Source organism: Apis laboriosa, unplaced genomic scaffold, assembly GCF_014066325.1.
Source record: "Apis laboriosa isolate Shangri-la unplaced genomic scaffold, ASM1406632v1 scaffold79_cov154, whole genome shotgun sequence".
Lineage (NCBI taxonomy): Eukaryota > Metazoa > Arthropoda > Insecta > Hymenoptera > Apidae > Apis > Apis laboriosa.
Window position 1 is genome coordinate 708,666 of NW_025224475.1, and position 15,480 is coordinate 724,145.

The window sequence follows — 15,480 nt, forward strand, 5'->3', positions numbered from 1 at the left end:
TTTTTTTTTTTTTTTTTTTTTTTTTCGTTCCATCGACAAAAAATTCGAGAACGCACGAGCCTTGGAGATCTCGCGTCCCACACGATATGCGCTTTCCCCCTCGTGGGAAACGCGATCGTCAAGGTTTGCGTAGCTTCGAACAGGGTACATCACGATGCTACGATATAATATATGTATATATATGTATACAACATACGCACGAATATATTATAAATAATTAATTAAAGGTTTGTTTTCAAAGTAAGTAAAAATATATAGATATATAATATATAATATGAACATATATATATACACATACATACATATATATATATATATATATGTTCATATATTTTTTTTCCATTTTCTTTCCTTCATTTTCCTTTTTTTTATCATACTTCCACGTTAATATATTTCTATCGCCAACGAATGTATTCCGTTTTTTCTTTCTTTTTCTTTTATTTATTTTTTTATTAATTTTTTTCTTTCTTTTCTTTTTTTTTTCTTTACTTTTAATTCATCGTTTATATTTCACGCACACGATCATGCATTTGCGTGCATGTATGCGATACACGTGTGTATTGTATGTTGTGTATATGTGTATATGTGTATGTTTGATAATGAATGTACGATGGTCGTGTATATGGTCATATTTTGCTTGTGTGTAATTTGCTCCTGCTGAAAAAGGACGACGAGATCGAGTCGCGAGAAATCAGATGGATCATCGCGTTAGAAAAAAAAAGAAGCGGAACTGTGTTCTCTCAAACTTGAGAACCATCTAGAAAAAGGAGTGATAATGATCATGAGTTTCGAAAATCTCTATGCGTATTTATTTCTATTTCAAGATTTCAACGCTGATCCCGAACTCGTCGCCGTTACAATTGATTATAACGTAAAACTTTCGTCACCGAATCGCGCGCCTCCGATTGCTCCGATCTCATTAATTATATTCGCAAAATATCGTTGTCCTCTTTACCATTTTTAAACATTTTCAATCTGAAAATGTAATTGCATGCGTTTATTTTAATCGTCGATTCTAACGTAGCTCTCTTTCTTCTTCCCATTAATAATAATATTTTTCCTCGAATCCTCTCCTTTTTTATTTATTTATTTATTTATTTATTTATTTATATCTTCTTTTCGTGCAAAATGGCAATCATGAAAAGCAACGTTAAAATCGAAAAAAAAGCACGTTCAATGAAATAGATTAAAATCTGCGAAGAGAACAATCGATTTTCGGAAACACACATTTAAATAACTTGGATCGATCGAAACATCCGGGGAGCAAGAATCTAATGATCCGGTGACAAACACGATTGAACAACAATCGAACACTGCACCTGCACGCGATTGGACACCATGGAATCTATATATAAGCCTATCAGCGCCAGGGCACTTAATTTCTTTTTTTTTCTTTCTTTCTTTCGTATAAAAAACCTAAACTACCTAAATCTATTGTAATTCGAAGCTTTTTTTTTTTAGGATGAGCAACGAGCCTTTCTTTTCTTTTCCGTAATCTTTTTCCCTTTCTAGTCATCCTTTTAATCTTTGCTCACAGTTCTTGCCTGTCCTCGAAATTCGTCATCCTATACTGCGCAAACAAACGGAAGAAAAATAAAAGAAAATTAAAAACTCGTCGCCCCGCTTTCGACTCTTTCAAACTCCAATTTGTTTCTCGCTCGATTTATTTGCACGATTTAATTTCTTTTGACTATACGATGGATCACGAGGATCATGGGAAAGAACGGGAACGGGACGAATCGTCGTTTCGACTCGAGTGACCGCTACAAGTCGAAGAATCTGTGTACGCGCGAATCGTCCTCGATACACTTTTACGATTACCAGACCGCAATGTAATACGTAAAATTTCTCGAGTATCGATTCAATCGCGACCGATTCTTTCCGCGATTCTTCTCGTTACCGTCCCAACCGACGAGATCCTCGCTGCCACCTTTGAGATCATTCAAAGAATACGCGATAAGCTTTGACGTCTTTGAAAGCGAGAAGAGATCGATCCTATTTAACGTCACTTGCGAGAACGTCACGTTACGCGTGCACAGATTTTATCCATATTCGATGAGACGAGAATACAGATAAAATCAAAATTTTATCGACGTTTCGCAACACGTTTTCGGGGACACGGAAATACTTCGAGTTGAAAGAGAAAGAAGCGCGACGAGATACGTAAAACTTCGACGCTGTGTATCGAAAAAAAGTGATTGATGAATCGAACGTAATTAAAAAGAAAAAAAAAAAAAAAAAAAAAAAATCACGATTAATAAAATCACGAATAGCTTTTGCACGTACAATGTCCGCGATGTATTATAATTATACTATATCCGTCGAAATCGACGCGTGTATTGAATCAACGATTACACGCTTCGTAAATCTTAAAGGAAAAGAACGGTAAGTGATAATAGAAGAAGAAAAGCAAATTGTAAAAAGCGAATGGAAAATAATAGACAAGATAATATTATATATATATCTCCTTTCTCGGCAATCCGAAATCACAGACAATATATGTTTAACTTCTCGAAAAGTGATCTCGCTCTCCCCCTCTCGCTCTCCCTCTCTGTCACTCGTACTCTCACACTCTCTCTCTTAGTACTCACACCTGTATTAGCCTTAGACACGCGTAGTAATAGCCTACACAGATCTGGCACAGCACTTGAAATCTACGTAACGTACATATAAAAAAGCTCCCGCGCATCCGTGTAAATTTTTTTATCTTTCGTTGTAATGAAATTCGAAAGTAACGCGGCGGGCACGTTTAAATCGAAAAATCGAAAGGAAGTTATATTATTATCTCGATCGAGATATCCGAGCCTCTTATTGTTGACTTGTTCAACAGCTGATAGATGCTATTTTTAATATTGTTGTAAATCACTACAAAAAACGTTCCGTAAGCATCCGAAAGGCTCGATTACGTTATGTTGCGATGCGTCTAATAATATATCCTAGTATCACTGTTGAAGATCTTACACCTTGTCGATCACATTCGCGACGTAAACGACGACCGCGTATATCGTGCGTTACAAAAACGGAGGTTCGGGAAATATTCACAGAAAAAAAAAAAAAAAAAAAAATATATCGAAGGAATCAGAAGTACAGCGGTCTAAGAAACGTATGTTGTTCGCATCCGCTTGTTCCGGAATGAACGGATGCATCCATCCAATCTTAGTCATTAGTATCAAATTTTTTTTCCTTTTTTTTTTTTTCTTTTTCTTTTTTTAATGAAATGCAACTACCCTGATTACCAATCGAAAGTTGCGAGTAGTTTGAGCTTAGTCAGACTTATGTTTTCTGTCCTGCTCTATTATTCATTTCTTCCATCAATTTGCCTATAAGACTAGATATATGCCTCTGTTACTCTGACGTATTCGATCGAATAAGTGCATCTCGAAAAAATGTAACGGGACACGTTCCGACATCCAAATATGCGTATTTCTTCCTAATCTCGATAAAATAAATGGACAGCGAAAAAACTATTTCCACTCTCGGTTAATTTTTGCGTTGATTGTCGACAAGATCTGTCAAAACCAGTTGACCTCGAGAAAATTGTAAAATCTTGCGCGTAAAATGTGTCATTGATCCTGTCGGTCAAAACAATTACTGCGATTACGCCACGGTAACATACGTATATAATTACCTTATATACTACAGCTTCCGAGGATTACTATCGCTATCAAATGTTTCGCACTTCATTATCAATACCACTGTACTTCGTTTAAGGAAGCATTTTACTTCCAGCCTATAAAAATGGAACGATCAATTGTCGCGTGTTAAGTTTCTCCTTAATACCATCATATCGATTAAATGAATATAAATTTTGCATTCTTCGAAAAAATTATTTGTCGTCATCGCATTCACTTTCGATTTCAAATCTTGGTAATATATACCAAGTAAAACTTGCGTGCACACGTATATATCCTAATATCTTTGTAACCATAATTGTAATTGATCGGCACACGATCGGGTATTACGTGTGCGTCATATAATGTTGATTTTCGAGAGGACGTGTTAACTGTAATTGGTTTTGTGTGTGCATCTTCATTTGTAACTTTGATAACGCCGCAGGCGAGGCAAAAGCCGGATAAGCTAGAGTCGTATTAAGACTCTCATTGTGTTCTTCCAGAGAATTCTGAGCGTAATGCAGCACCAAGTGTTTTAAACTCTTGTGAATGTTGTACGGTTCAGCGAATCCAAAACCACGTTCGGTACCGTATATTATGCAATGATTCACTGTACCGTTACACCTGCAACATTAGCGAGGAATTATTTTTCTATATATATAGAAAATCATAAATGGGAAAGAGAAGAAAGAGAAGAGAAGAGAGAGAGAGAGAGAGAGAGAGAGAGAGAATGACAAACAACATGCGTACATGATGGAAAGTGCGTATTGTCCAGTTCTTGATGTTCGAATGAGAAAAGTACCATCCGGTCTATCGGCAAGAATACGATCAGCATCGGAACGAGAACATTCCAGGTAAAGCCATGTCTTTTCATCGGAATGAACCTCAAGATCTATCTCTTGAAGTTCCCCATACGCCAGATGACCCAACAAAGGATTCGATAACGAATGATTCAATACGAGTTGACTTATTTTATTTTGCTTCATACCATTTTTTTTCAGCCATCTGTAACACAATACCATAGAAACGTTAAATAAAAATTTCGAAAATTTCGTTATTTCAAGCAACAATAAAAATATTATAAAAATCAATCAACAATCAATACGCACATTAAATGCTTATCCCTTTGTCGTACAAGTTGCAAGAGTTCAGGTTTCAATTTGTGCATCTCTCTTTCCAAAGTTCTGTTGTAAGCGATTTGTTCCTTTAAGCTACCGTCCAATTGTTCTCTACTATCTTCTAAAGATTTCAGTCTTCGTTTCAATAATTCTGCGTTGTCGGTTAATCTGTGCACGTAAATAGAAAATTTTTATACAAACGAATTGAAACACGACGCCAAACGAAACGCCATTAATTGAAAACTCACGTTGATATTTCGTGCGGTTGAGCTTCTTTCTGATATTTCTCTTGCAATTTCATCTGATCTTCGAACATTTTGATAGCTTCCGAAAAAGCTTCTAACGCTTGTCGTTTCAACTGTACTTCGAAAGACGTCCTATTGTATAATTCCGAAAGATCTTTATATTCTTTTAACGCGTCGGTTATGTCTTTGTCAAGCTCGATGTATTTTTGGGCAACGTTCGCCATATCTGTTGTACTCGCAATTTCATCATCCTAATTTAAAATAAAATATCATAGGCAATGATAAAGTAGATCGAGCATCATCTTTAAGTTAAACCTTTAAATTTTTAGCAAAATTTTACCTGTTGAAACCGAGATACCGGATACAATAGCTTAATATCTAGGGTCGAATTATACTGCGCCAGAGAACAATTCCTATAATGATCCACCAGCTCGATAACCGAATGAAAGTTATACGGCTCCGAGAAGCCGTATTTTCCGTTCCGTTGACAAATCTTGATAAGCTTGTTGGTCCCACCTTTGCGCAATGTCAGCGTGTACTCCCCACCCTTAGAAGACGCATCACGTACCAAAAAAGTACCATCCGGCGAGTCGATCATCTTCTCGTTCACCTCGTCTCTAGTGATGTCTCCCCAATACCATTCAGCCTCCTGAAGCGTGCGTGGTCTTTTCGTCGAAAACACAGCGAATATAATGATCAGAAGCACGCCATTTGGATACAGGACAAAAACGAATGGTCGTTTACCTGTGGGGTTGCTGTTGCGACTCTTTGCTCTCTGAAACTGACACTGTTCGGTCCATAGAATTATCCTCGTCGAGAACGGAGAATGGATCTAAAACTGGAAACTGCGGCCTCGAAACTTTTCGCGGCGGTAACTGCGGTGGACTTGCAAATTGTGGTAGTCTCTCGTTCCAATCGCCATGTAACAGCAACACCTCCACTATTCGTATATGAGCTTCTATATTGTGAACAATTTGTCTGCAAAAAACGAATGATCGATCGTCGAAGAAAAATTGGAAGGAAGCGTGGCGGCGGAATGATTGCTTCGAGCTTGAGAGTGCTTACACGATCCTTTCCCAAGGTGGTCTGACGAAGATATGACACAGCACTTGTATAAGGATGGTAGGGGGTTCTATGTAACCCCTTCCGTGTTGTAATTGACAGATCCGACAAAAATGAGCCATCAAATGAAACAAGGTACTACGGTGATGTTCCGGAAGTTCCGAGACGAGCTGTCCCAAACGTGCCGCACACTGTTCATCGTTCTTCATATCTGTATCAAAAGCATAAGATATACAGGTTGCATTTTATAATAAAACTATATCGCTTTAATATTCGTTCATGTATACTCACTGGATGCTTCTATAAATCTATCGTAAAACTGTACAGGGATCACAGGATCTGGCAATTCTCGAAGAAACTTTTTCAAAACGCCCGCTACGCATTGTGCACTATACGAACTTAAATCAGCGTTACACACATCTGAAAAGTCAAGGATTGAACGTGACTATTCCGAAAATTGAATAATCGGCACGGATCTATCTAGAAATAAACAATACAAATTTACCTTCGTTCAATTTTTGCCGCAATTCCAAGGTTTGCTCGTTAGGAGGACTACTGTGATAGACTTTGTACAGATCCAACGTGCTGTCCTCGGATGCCTTCTCCTCCAAGGCACTGGTGCATCGTTCCACCAACAATGGAGCTGGACGCGAGGAGATGTCGAATTGCGAGCACAGGCCAAGACCGAATACTGCAATTGAGAGAAGAAATTATACACTTATACGACAGGCCCTCGGCTCGAACGGAATAGATACAATTTCGGAGTAACGAGAATAGAAAAAAAGGTTACTTTTCACCGTCTCGAGTACATCCTTAGCCGTAGGGGCGGGCATGTCAACGTATTTAAGGTATTTAAAATATTCTACGCTGATAAGTTTTAGCACCATGAAATTGTGACGTCGATCGAAACGAGAAAAGGAAAAAAGAGAAAGAGGAAAAAAAAGAACCACGAAGTTCTACCTTTCACTGTTCTATTTATTACCACGGCCTCTAAGCCTAAGGACTTATGTTAGTCGCTTCTTTCGCCCGAGCCTCCGCGTGCGCGTAGGAATTTTTTCAACGCGCGGCCGATAATAAAACTTTCATTTGTTCGGTACGTATGCGGTGTTTCTGGTGTTTGCGCGCAACCGAGCGGTCGCGTGACCTCCTCGGTTGTAAATGATACGAGAATCGAACACGAGCATCGCCGCCGCGTCGATAGGCCGCGTGGAAAAGAAACGATGAAACAGCGATGACTGCGTGGACGACTGGCGAGAGATCAAGATCGCGAACGAGAAAGAATATCGAGAGGACTATTGTCGAAGCGGGAGAATCCATTGGAAAGCGGATTACGGAGTTGAACGCGCGTGTCAAAGGGAAGAGAGTCGGCGGGAGGAAAAGAGCGCGTGCGAACAGGTGCACGTAAAAGATGCGCAACGGCCGAGCCGTTGACCCACTCGCGATCGGGCAAATAATCGCGAGGCGAAATTAATTGGTCGCGTCGAATTAACATTCCCAGGAGGAACACGTACGGCGGAATTGGAAACAGCGACCGGGAGAAGTCGGCATCTGCGAGAGATTCGTCGGTTTTTATGGACATGTTGGGAAGAAAAAAATTCTTGACATCTCACAGACGCATTCCAGACGCTCGGCATACAAACGCGAGAGACGCGTAAAATCGTAAAGAAGTCAGGAGGGAACCGGTGATTTCTTTCTCTTCCAATCCGGGGTCGATCGGGTGAAAAAAAACAATCGCCCCCGCACTTTTGAAATTACGTAACGTCGTTTCTTGCCTCGATGAAGAATTCTACGATGTATGATGATCTTTCGTGTGGTTGAAAAACCCAGGTATCAGATTCTACGCGTCCTTCGAACACCATTTCGGCGGGCTCGAATCAGTCTCTATCTCTCTCTCTCTCTATGCCGCTTTAAACGTCGGCCTCTATTCTATTCGATGACTATCCTGTTTTTCCTTATCTGCTCTCTCGAGAATGCGACTCGAAGCACGGCGTAGAGATCGTATTTTCGAACTAGCCGCGCGACTCGAGCCGACTTATCGTCAATACCGCGTATCCCACTTGTACAATCAAAGGCGTGTACGCATGCATTATAAAGAGATCGAGAAATAGAGAAAGAGAGCGATGGAGCGACAGAGGGAGGGAGCGACAGAGGGAGAGAGCGAGAGAGGGAGAGAGCGAGAGAGGGAGAGGGAGAGAGAGAGAGGATCGGAAAGAAAAGAAGAATGAAGCAGAAGAGGAGGAAGAGGATGAAGAAGAAGGTGGAGGAGGAGGTACCGAGAGAATTTCACGCAGGAGAGGAAGGAGAGAAAGGAGAAAGAAATTTATTATTACGACTACGACATTTTGTTTCTTGACGAGCGGCGCGTGTCTTCTCTATCGAGACGAGAGAGGACAGAGACACGGAAGAGAAAAGTTGGGATTAAAAGGCGCGCGGGATGATATTCACCGCGTGTACCATGTATATAAGTATGGATCGAAGGTGGGTTGGTTGGATAGAGGTCAATACGGAAATTCGATATTCGTCACGGTTGTTCTCGACGATCGGTTGACTGGTCACGGGGTCCCCGAAGGAAAGCTGCGATATCGGCGAGAAGTATCGCGACTGGCGCCGTACAATTCGAAACGAGGACGTTCCAATTTTACGAGGAGTACGTGGAAATGTTTTTATTGTCTTGGTCCGAATGATCGCGACTCTTGCATGTTCGGCCACGATGGAACGACCTGCGACTCCTCTCTCCTTCCAGCGTGCGAATTTTTTAAAAAAACACGACCAGTTTCTAACGAAACGACCGGCTTTATAGATCGTATCTTGCGTGAGCGAATTTCATAAATAACGCGACTACGCAGATTGTTCCGCCACTCTCCGTGTACAGCAGTTGCGCGCCTGCCTCATCGCGTTGACAACGACGCGACGCGACCAACAACTTAATGAAACCACCACTACCTCTCGTCATCGGAAGGCTAACGCGCATGCACGAGATCCAACGAGTGTGTGCACCTCGAGGAGGACGATACCGGCGTACGAGAGTGTAGAGAGTGGCGAGATTCGCGCCGCTCGCACGGTTTTATCTATTATACGGCCGTCCTCTCGATGACGATTCCGAGAGTAATCGTGGAATTTCTCAGAAGACCGTCTGCAGTTCGCGCCAACAGCTCGCACGAGTTACGCACATGCGTCCATGGTCGCATTGTAGGCGTCGAGAGTTGGTTGGAAAGCGGCGACGATCACGATCCTTCTCTCGTTCTCTAGCCAAAATACGCGAAAGAGGAGAGGAAAATGAAGCTGCGAACGTGACCGAATGAAATAACATTTTCTATCTTCTTCCAGCTCCGGCCACCAACGTTCGAAAGACGCATGAATATTTAGTTATTCAGATATTAGATCAACACTAGTAATGCGCCACGTCAAATGTCCTTGCTTCAAACTTCATATAATCGACTCTGGCGCGCGATTGCAAAGCAGTTCCAACGTCAGCGAACACGTTTCTGATGCAATCCGGGATAGTCAACTAAAAGACATCTGAATTTTTAAATTGTTTCCGTGTTGGGTCCATTAACGTAACGAAGAAGTAATGGGCGTGTTACGACCAAGCCGTATCAATGTCACATTACGAAACTGAACGCCACCGCGAGGTGTGCGGCGTTTTATACCGCGACAACTTCTTTGTGCCACTTACCTGGAGTAAATCTATGAGCACGATTTTCCGAGTCGACCGGCAAACAGTTAGAGGGTAAACCCGTCGCTGTACACGTCCTATGAGCTACCAGACCGCAATCTATCGAAAGAGAGAAAAAGAAACGAGACATGATTATATAAAAAGTAGAGCAAACGAGGCAAAACACGATTAAATCGTGTCCCGAAACTCTAATCGACGATCAAATGATAAGAGACAAGTTGAACTAAATATCTAATATCGTTAAAATAACTACGTTTCTCGACCTCCAATATGGGCGAAATTTCGAACGTATATAACGACGTTGCTTTACAAGTTGGTCGAAAGAAAAAGAAAAGAAAAAAGGAACAAGATTTTTTTCTTTAAGGAAACGTTATCTCGATACGGATTATCAGGCCATCGATTCTTTACCTAGACAGAGAAAGCCTTGATGCAGGAGGCCCCTGAGATATTTATGGCACTTATCGCACTTCTCCAGCACGCTGAAACTCTGAGGCATAAGGGTGTGAGGCGAATTGCCGGTGGCCACGGACCCGCTGCCACCATCGTTGGCCACATTGGCGGAGGACGCGTTCAACGTGGTCGTGGAGGCCGACAACGTAGCACCGACCACCGGTGTCTGACAGAGCTCCTCGATGCAAGCCAAGATGGTCTTCTGGTGGAAGTCATCCTTGATGCCCATATTCTACGAACAAGAAAACCAACACATTGTAGCGCGGAGTCTAAATGTATAAATCTGAAATCATCACCTACATTGCATCGTTAAAATCAACGTTGCCTCGTAAAGTTGTTCCAAGAGATCTTTTCGTTATTTCGATGGCTATGGATTTGAAACATAGGGACGATCTAATTTAATTTTTCAAGTAAGAAACAAGGAAGGGAGGAATGACACGTAATATCGAATAAAGAGTAAGTATAAAGAGAAATGAATAAAAAGAACAAAGAAATTGGAATTTATACGCGTTTGTTTCTCTCTCTTGAATGAAATCTCGTTTTCCAGGCAAAGATGATGATCGGCGAGTCAACAGGTGTCAGACACACGCGTGGCACGACGATGTATCATTGCATGCAACTCTCGATAAAGGACCTTTCGTGTATCATTGTTCAATTTTCAGAGTGTAACAACTTTCCTCGACTCGAATCGAGTAATGCAACTCGAAACGAAAACCCAAAGAGATGGCTTTACTCGATCTCCGATACGTTTTATTTATCCTCGTGCGACTTACGTAATATCCGCGACGAACGACACGTTCCAACGTAATGACGACGATAAAAATTTTAACGAAGTGTTGACGAAGTGCGGCAAAAGGAAACGCTATTCGTCTCGCGGCGAGAGATCGAGAAACATCGTGCGTGGCTGAACGAGGCGCCATTTCCGGCAACGGGTGACTGGCACGCATTTTTCCTCCAAATTATATAGTATACGCTCGCGCGGGCTATTTTAAAATGTGCCGACGAGAAGAACGTGTTTCCCCGGCGCCACGAGTCGCACTGGGCCAAACGATATTCTTAGCACCGTACGCGTGCCAGTAGCGGGGAAGAAGGATCGATGTGCACGCGTGTTATACACGAAACGCTGTGATTATTACGAGGTCCACGGGTTCGTGCGACCGTCAAATCTGACGCGTAATTATTTTGTTTTGCGTCCAGCCACCGTGCCAGGTTATCTCCCGGGATATGCGCACGAAGGATGAATCGACGACAGACGGAGACGAGAAATAATTTACGAATGTCTCGGCACTGGGGCAAAAAAGCGGATATATCGTGAGATGAGAGAGAGAGAGAGAGAGAGAGAAAGGATTTTTTGTTGGAATCACGACGCACGAGATAAGGGGCACGAAGTAATGCGTAATTTATCAAGCTGACACTCGGCGTTGAGTGTTAATTATACGCGACGCATCAATCCTCCGAGTTTATTCAGCGTTGCCGGCGGAAGATACGAGACGCAGTGCGCGAGGTAGTCGTTAAATCGTTACGCTTCGTCGTCTGGAAAGGAATACCACGAGTGTCGTTTCTGTTACGAAGATAGGTACGGCCTTAATGTATTTTCGATAATCGAACTGCGTCCGTTTTGAACACTAGAATGTAAAATTGTTTCTTTCTCCGAGAGAAAAAAGGATTTAGTAATGAAACAAAAACATGATATATATCGTCGATGCAACGAAGCTGAGACAGGAATTGATTTAAAGTTGTTCTAAAGTAGCCGAGGTTCCGTCGAAATGCGTTTTCCTTCGGCCGAGGTTCGAATATCGACGCGAAGGACGAGGCGAATGGGTATCGGACGATTTCTCGCGCCGAAAGGACACTTCCAGACGATTTACGAGTCGATTAGCATGGTAATATGCGATTTACACCCGTAGAAGCCTTGGCCAGATGAGTATTTTTATTCTTTTCGCTCGGACACGAAACGCGTCGTGACTAAATTTGCGAAAGATCCTTGCCAGGACACCGAGAGATGTGTCCTAAGAGAACGGACTTTTGGATGAGCACGGAAAGAGATTGCGAAATTTCATCATGGAGCAAGAGAAAAAGTTAGAAAAATGAAAAGATACAATCCATGTTCGTCTCATTTTACTTTTACTCGGCGAAAAGAAGGATACCGTGCATTGAAAATAAAAAGTTGAAATTGATGTTTCGTCTACTTCATGAAGTCATTCAGAGATAATGAGAAAGCACTCGTCAAGTACTTTCGATAATCGATAAACGATATAAAAAAAAAAAAAAAAAAGAAAAAGAAGAAGAAATAAAGAAGAGGAGGGGAGGACGCGATAAAGAATCGACTGTGCTATAGAGCAGACGCTACATGGCAATTACAGGGTCAACGGGCCAAGGAAAACGTCGTCCAGATACTCTTGAGTCGAGGTCATCGCCTTTGAGTACTAGCCAAAGAATTTTCGATCTCCCACCGTGGCTGATTCCGCTCCCGACACGGTTCCCTGCCTCGAAACAAGAAAAAACGAGGCAAATATTCGCGGCCGACTACTCCCTTTACCTTCGTTTTCCATCGAGAAACTTTATCGGCTTTCAACGTCTTGTAATATTTATGGCCGAGCTACTAACAAACGTTCGAAAATTGAACGAAAAAATAAGTAAATTGAAATTAAAGAAGAAGAGGGGGAAAAAAATCGACTTACCATCAGCTTATCCCGGTCCAAGAAAGGAAGATCGCTCCCCTTGATATCCTTAGATTTGAAGACGTCCGCATAGCGGTAGAGATTTAGAGCAGCCATCCATTCGACAACGTTTAAAGATGTCCACTCGCTCACGGGCTGTTAAAAGAGACGTGACACAGGTCAATCTTTTAAATAGCAAAAACTTAATAGTAATCAGACATTAAGTCGCGAGAGATTCACGCGCATATGGTCCACGACGAATGTTTGCAGATATAATTAATCGGCTTTCTCACGAATAGAATTACGTAAGATTTCCGGTAATCATTGGTCGCGAATTCCGCGCTGATAAATCTCAATGACGCGCTTTGCCATTTAAAAAAAAATTTTTTGACGAAGAATTTTTATATAAATAGAATGAATAATGTCTTGCATAAAAATTCCAACCATCACTGTGTTTCACTAGTCACAAATGTTAATGTCGGCTATAAGAATGTGGAAAAAAGATTGTCAATGTATTTCAATCCGTGTGAAGATAATCGTTAACCTTAAAACGAATATTTTTTATTCTGCAATCTATATATGTCTCATCGTACGAAGTAACATTGACGTAAGTAAGTAGATTTATACATACTATGATCAGACATAAGAATTCAAGACTCTTACCTGATCCCTATGATTAAATTTACGAATTTCGAATATATTAGGTAATATCAAGAAGAAAGTTCTGTTATTCCTTCTATGATAGAAAAATTTAAAATTTAATTTCACTCGAAATTATTCATTTCTGCATATTATTTTCAATTTAGAATGAATTTAAACAAAATTCGTAAATTAAACATTTTTGTAAATAAAGTTATCTTAATGAATAAAAATTTGTTTTTTTACATTTCTTGCATCTTTCTTTCTCATCGCATAAAAAATAATAAAACTTGTTTGATAAATATAAAAACTACATTACCAAAACGTATCGTTTATTGTTCTGTCTCGTCGTTCGCGAGGATGCTGTCGGCGGATGCGAGCGTGGATGCAAACGCGTCCACCACGCGACCAGAAGCTCGGATTAGATAGCACTAGCGCGAGAGAAAGAGGACGAGGAGACGAGAAAGAAGACCGAGCGCACGTACATACACGGCTAGCTAGTATCGGGAATGCTCCGATAAAGCGAAAGCGTAAAAACCAAGGGAAAAAGAAAACGTAACCTTCTCTCGTAACCTTAAGCCTACGATCGTGACGACACGAGCGAGATAAGGCCGCGTATCACCCACTCGAAATAAGACTCGGAATATTGTCTCCTGCGAATATACACGCGATTCATTTTAACGCTCCACGATACGTACACGAAGCGTTACTCCGAACTATTTTCATCTCTTTACTCGTCGCATCGTTCGAATCTTTCTCATAATCGAGATGAAAAGAAAATGAGAAATGATAGCGCCGAATTGCGTAAATTTGAAAATTGAATTAGAAATACACGATACACGATGTGTTGGTTGAAACCAGAGATGCGAATGTATCATTCAACGGGTTTGGCGCTAGCTCGCGAAATTACTACGCCGTGACATCGTGTCGTTCATAGGAATGCTTGCCGCTCGTGTGTATGTAAATTCGTGCACGTTGCCATTTCTCGTGTTCACGTGAACTCGTAAACATAAATTGCCGGAAAGTATGTATTATTCTATAAATAATACGTAGATTAGATCAAATCTGATCTTATTCCGATATTTTGAACCTTTGTGAATAATTGTAGATAAAGGTCTAATAACGATCTAGCGGAGATGAGGAGGATCACCGATAAAAAAAAGTCGAGATGGAGAATACAGTGATTAGCAAAGATTTGATTATTTTTTTTGAAATTTAATATAGAGACAGTAGCAATGTTACGATTTAGGTCGTTACGCCATCAGATCTCGAATAGGTTTCGCTCTGATAACGAAACCTGGCTAGTGTTTGTGTACAAAGTCATGTTCCGAATAGAGGTGGGTAAAGGGGAAAACATGCGTTCGAAGCAGACTTCCAATGCTCGTGGTGAGAATATGTCTGCGATTTATGCAAATTAAACAGAGATACGGAGATAAATTGGACGTGGAACCAGTTGGTTCACCTCTGAAGGCGAGTAACAGGAGCATGGCAAATAATTTTCCTTGTAAATCGTCGGTTTCAGCTACTGTGCACCATGAGAACAAAAGCATTCTTATATTTGCTTGAAATACGACATATATATATATGTCGTATTTTGCGCGCAAAATTAATTTTATCAATTAAATTTCATTGATTTACAACGCTACAATTTTAATTTTAAAATATAAATCGATTAAATCGCCAACGTGACCTTGCTCATGTCTAGAACTAGGCAAAATCGTTGTCGTGATTGTAAACCTGAACTTTGACTGTAAACAGAATCGTTTGCTGACGAAAAGATTTGAATCAAAATTCATTTAATAAAAATGTGCGACAAGAAAATCAAAATTAGATATCGAACTAAAAGAAATTTATTTTCAAATAATTTTAAATTAAATTTTCTCGAATCTCTATCTACCTATCTATCTGGATACAAGAACAAGAAACGATGCCTTTAGTTTCTTAACTTTCTCTCTTAAATGGCAGATGGATTAAACTGACATATTTAAAAAAAGAAAAAAGAAAAAAGAATGATTCAAT

The 15,480-nt window shown here is 40.7% G+C and overlaps 1 protein-coding gene across 6 annotated transcripts in view; it reads right to left on the reverse strand.

Annotated features, from left to right (window-relative positions):
• Positions 1-597: 597 nt before the first annotated feature.
• Positions 598-15,480, reverse strand: part of LOC122719497 (phosphatidylinositol 3-kinase regulatory subunit alpha) — a 31,247-nt gene continuing 16,364 nt past the window's right edge. For all 6 annotated transcript variants that reach the window (XM_043945379.1, XM_043945377.1, XM_043945378.1 and 3 more), the window contains 12 exons: positions 12,844-12,978; positions 10,121-10,394; positions 9,713-9,811; positions 6,542-6,727; positions 6,328-6,456; positions 6,040-6,247; positions 5,719-5,952; positions 5,315-5,639; positions 4,978-5,225; positions 4,721-4,897; positions 4,362-4,616; positions 598-4,235 (listed from right to left, as the gene is read on the reverse strand). In XM_043945379.1, coding sequence (XP_043801314.1) covers positions 3,959-4,235; positions 4,362-4,616; positions 4,721-4,897; positions 4,978-5,225; positions 5,315-5,639; positions 5,719-5,952; positions 6,040-6,247; positions 6,328-6,456; positions 6,542-6,727; positions 9,713-9,811; positions 10,121-10,394; positions 12,844-12,978 — 2,547 coding nt within the window. In that variant the 3' untranslated portion in view covers positions 598-3,958. The remainder of the gene's footprint in view (positions 4,236-4,361; positions 4,617-4,720; positions 4,898-4,977; positions 5,226-5,314; positions 5,640-5,718; positions 5,953-6,039; positions 6,248-6,327; positions 6,457-6,541; positions 6,728-9,712; positions 9,812-10,120; positions 10,395-12,843; positions 12,979-15,480) is intronic.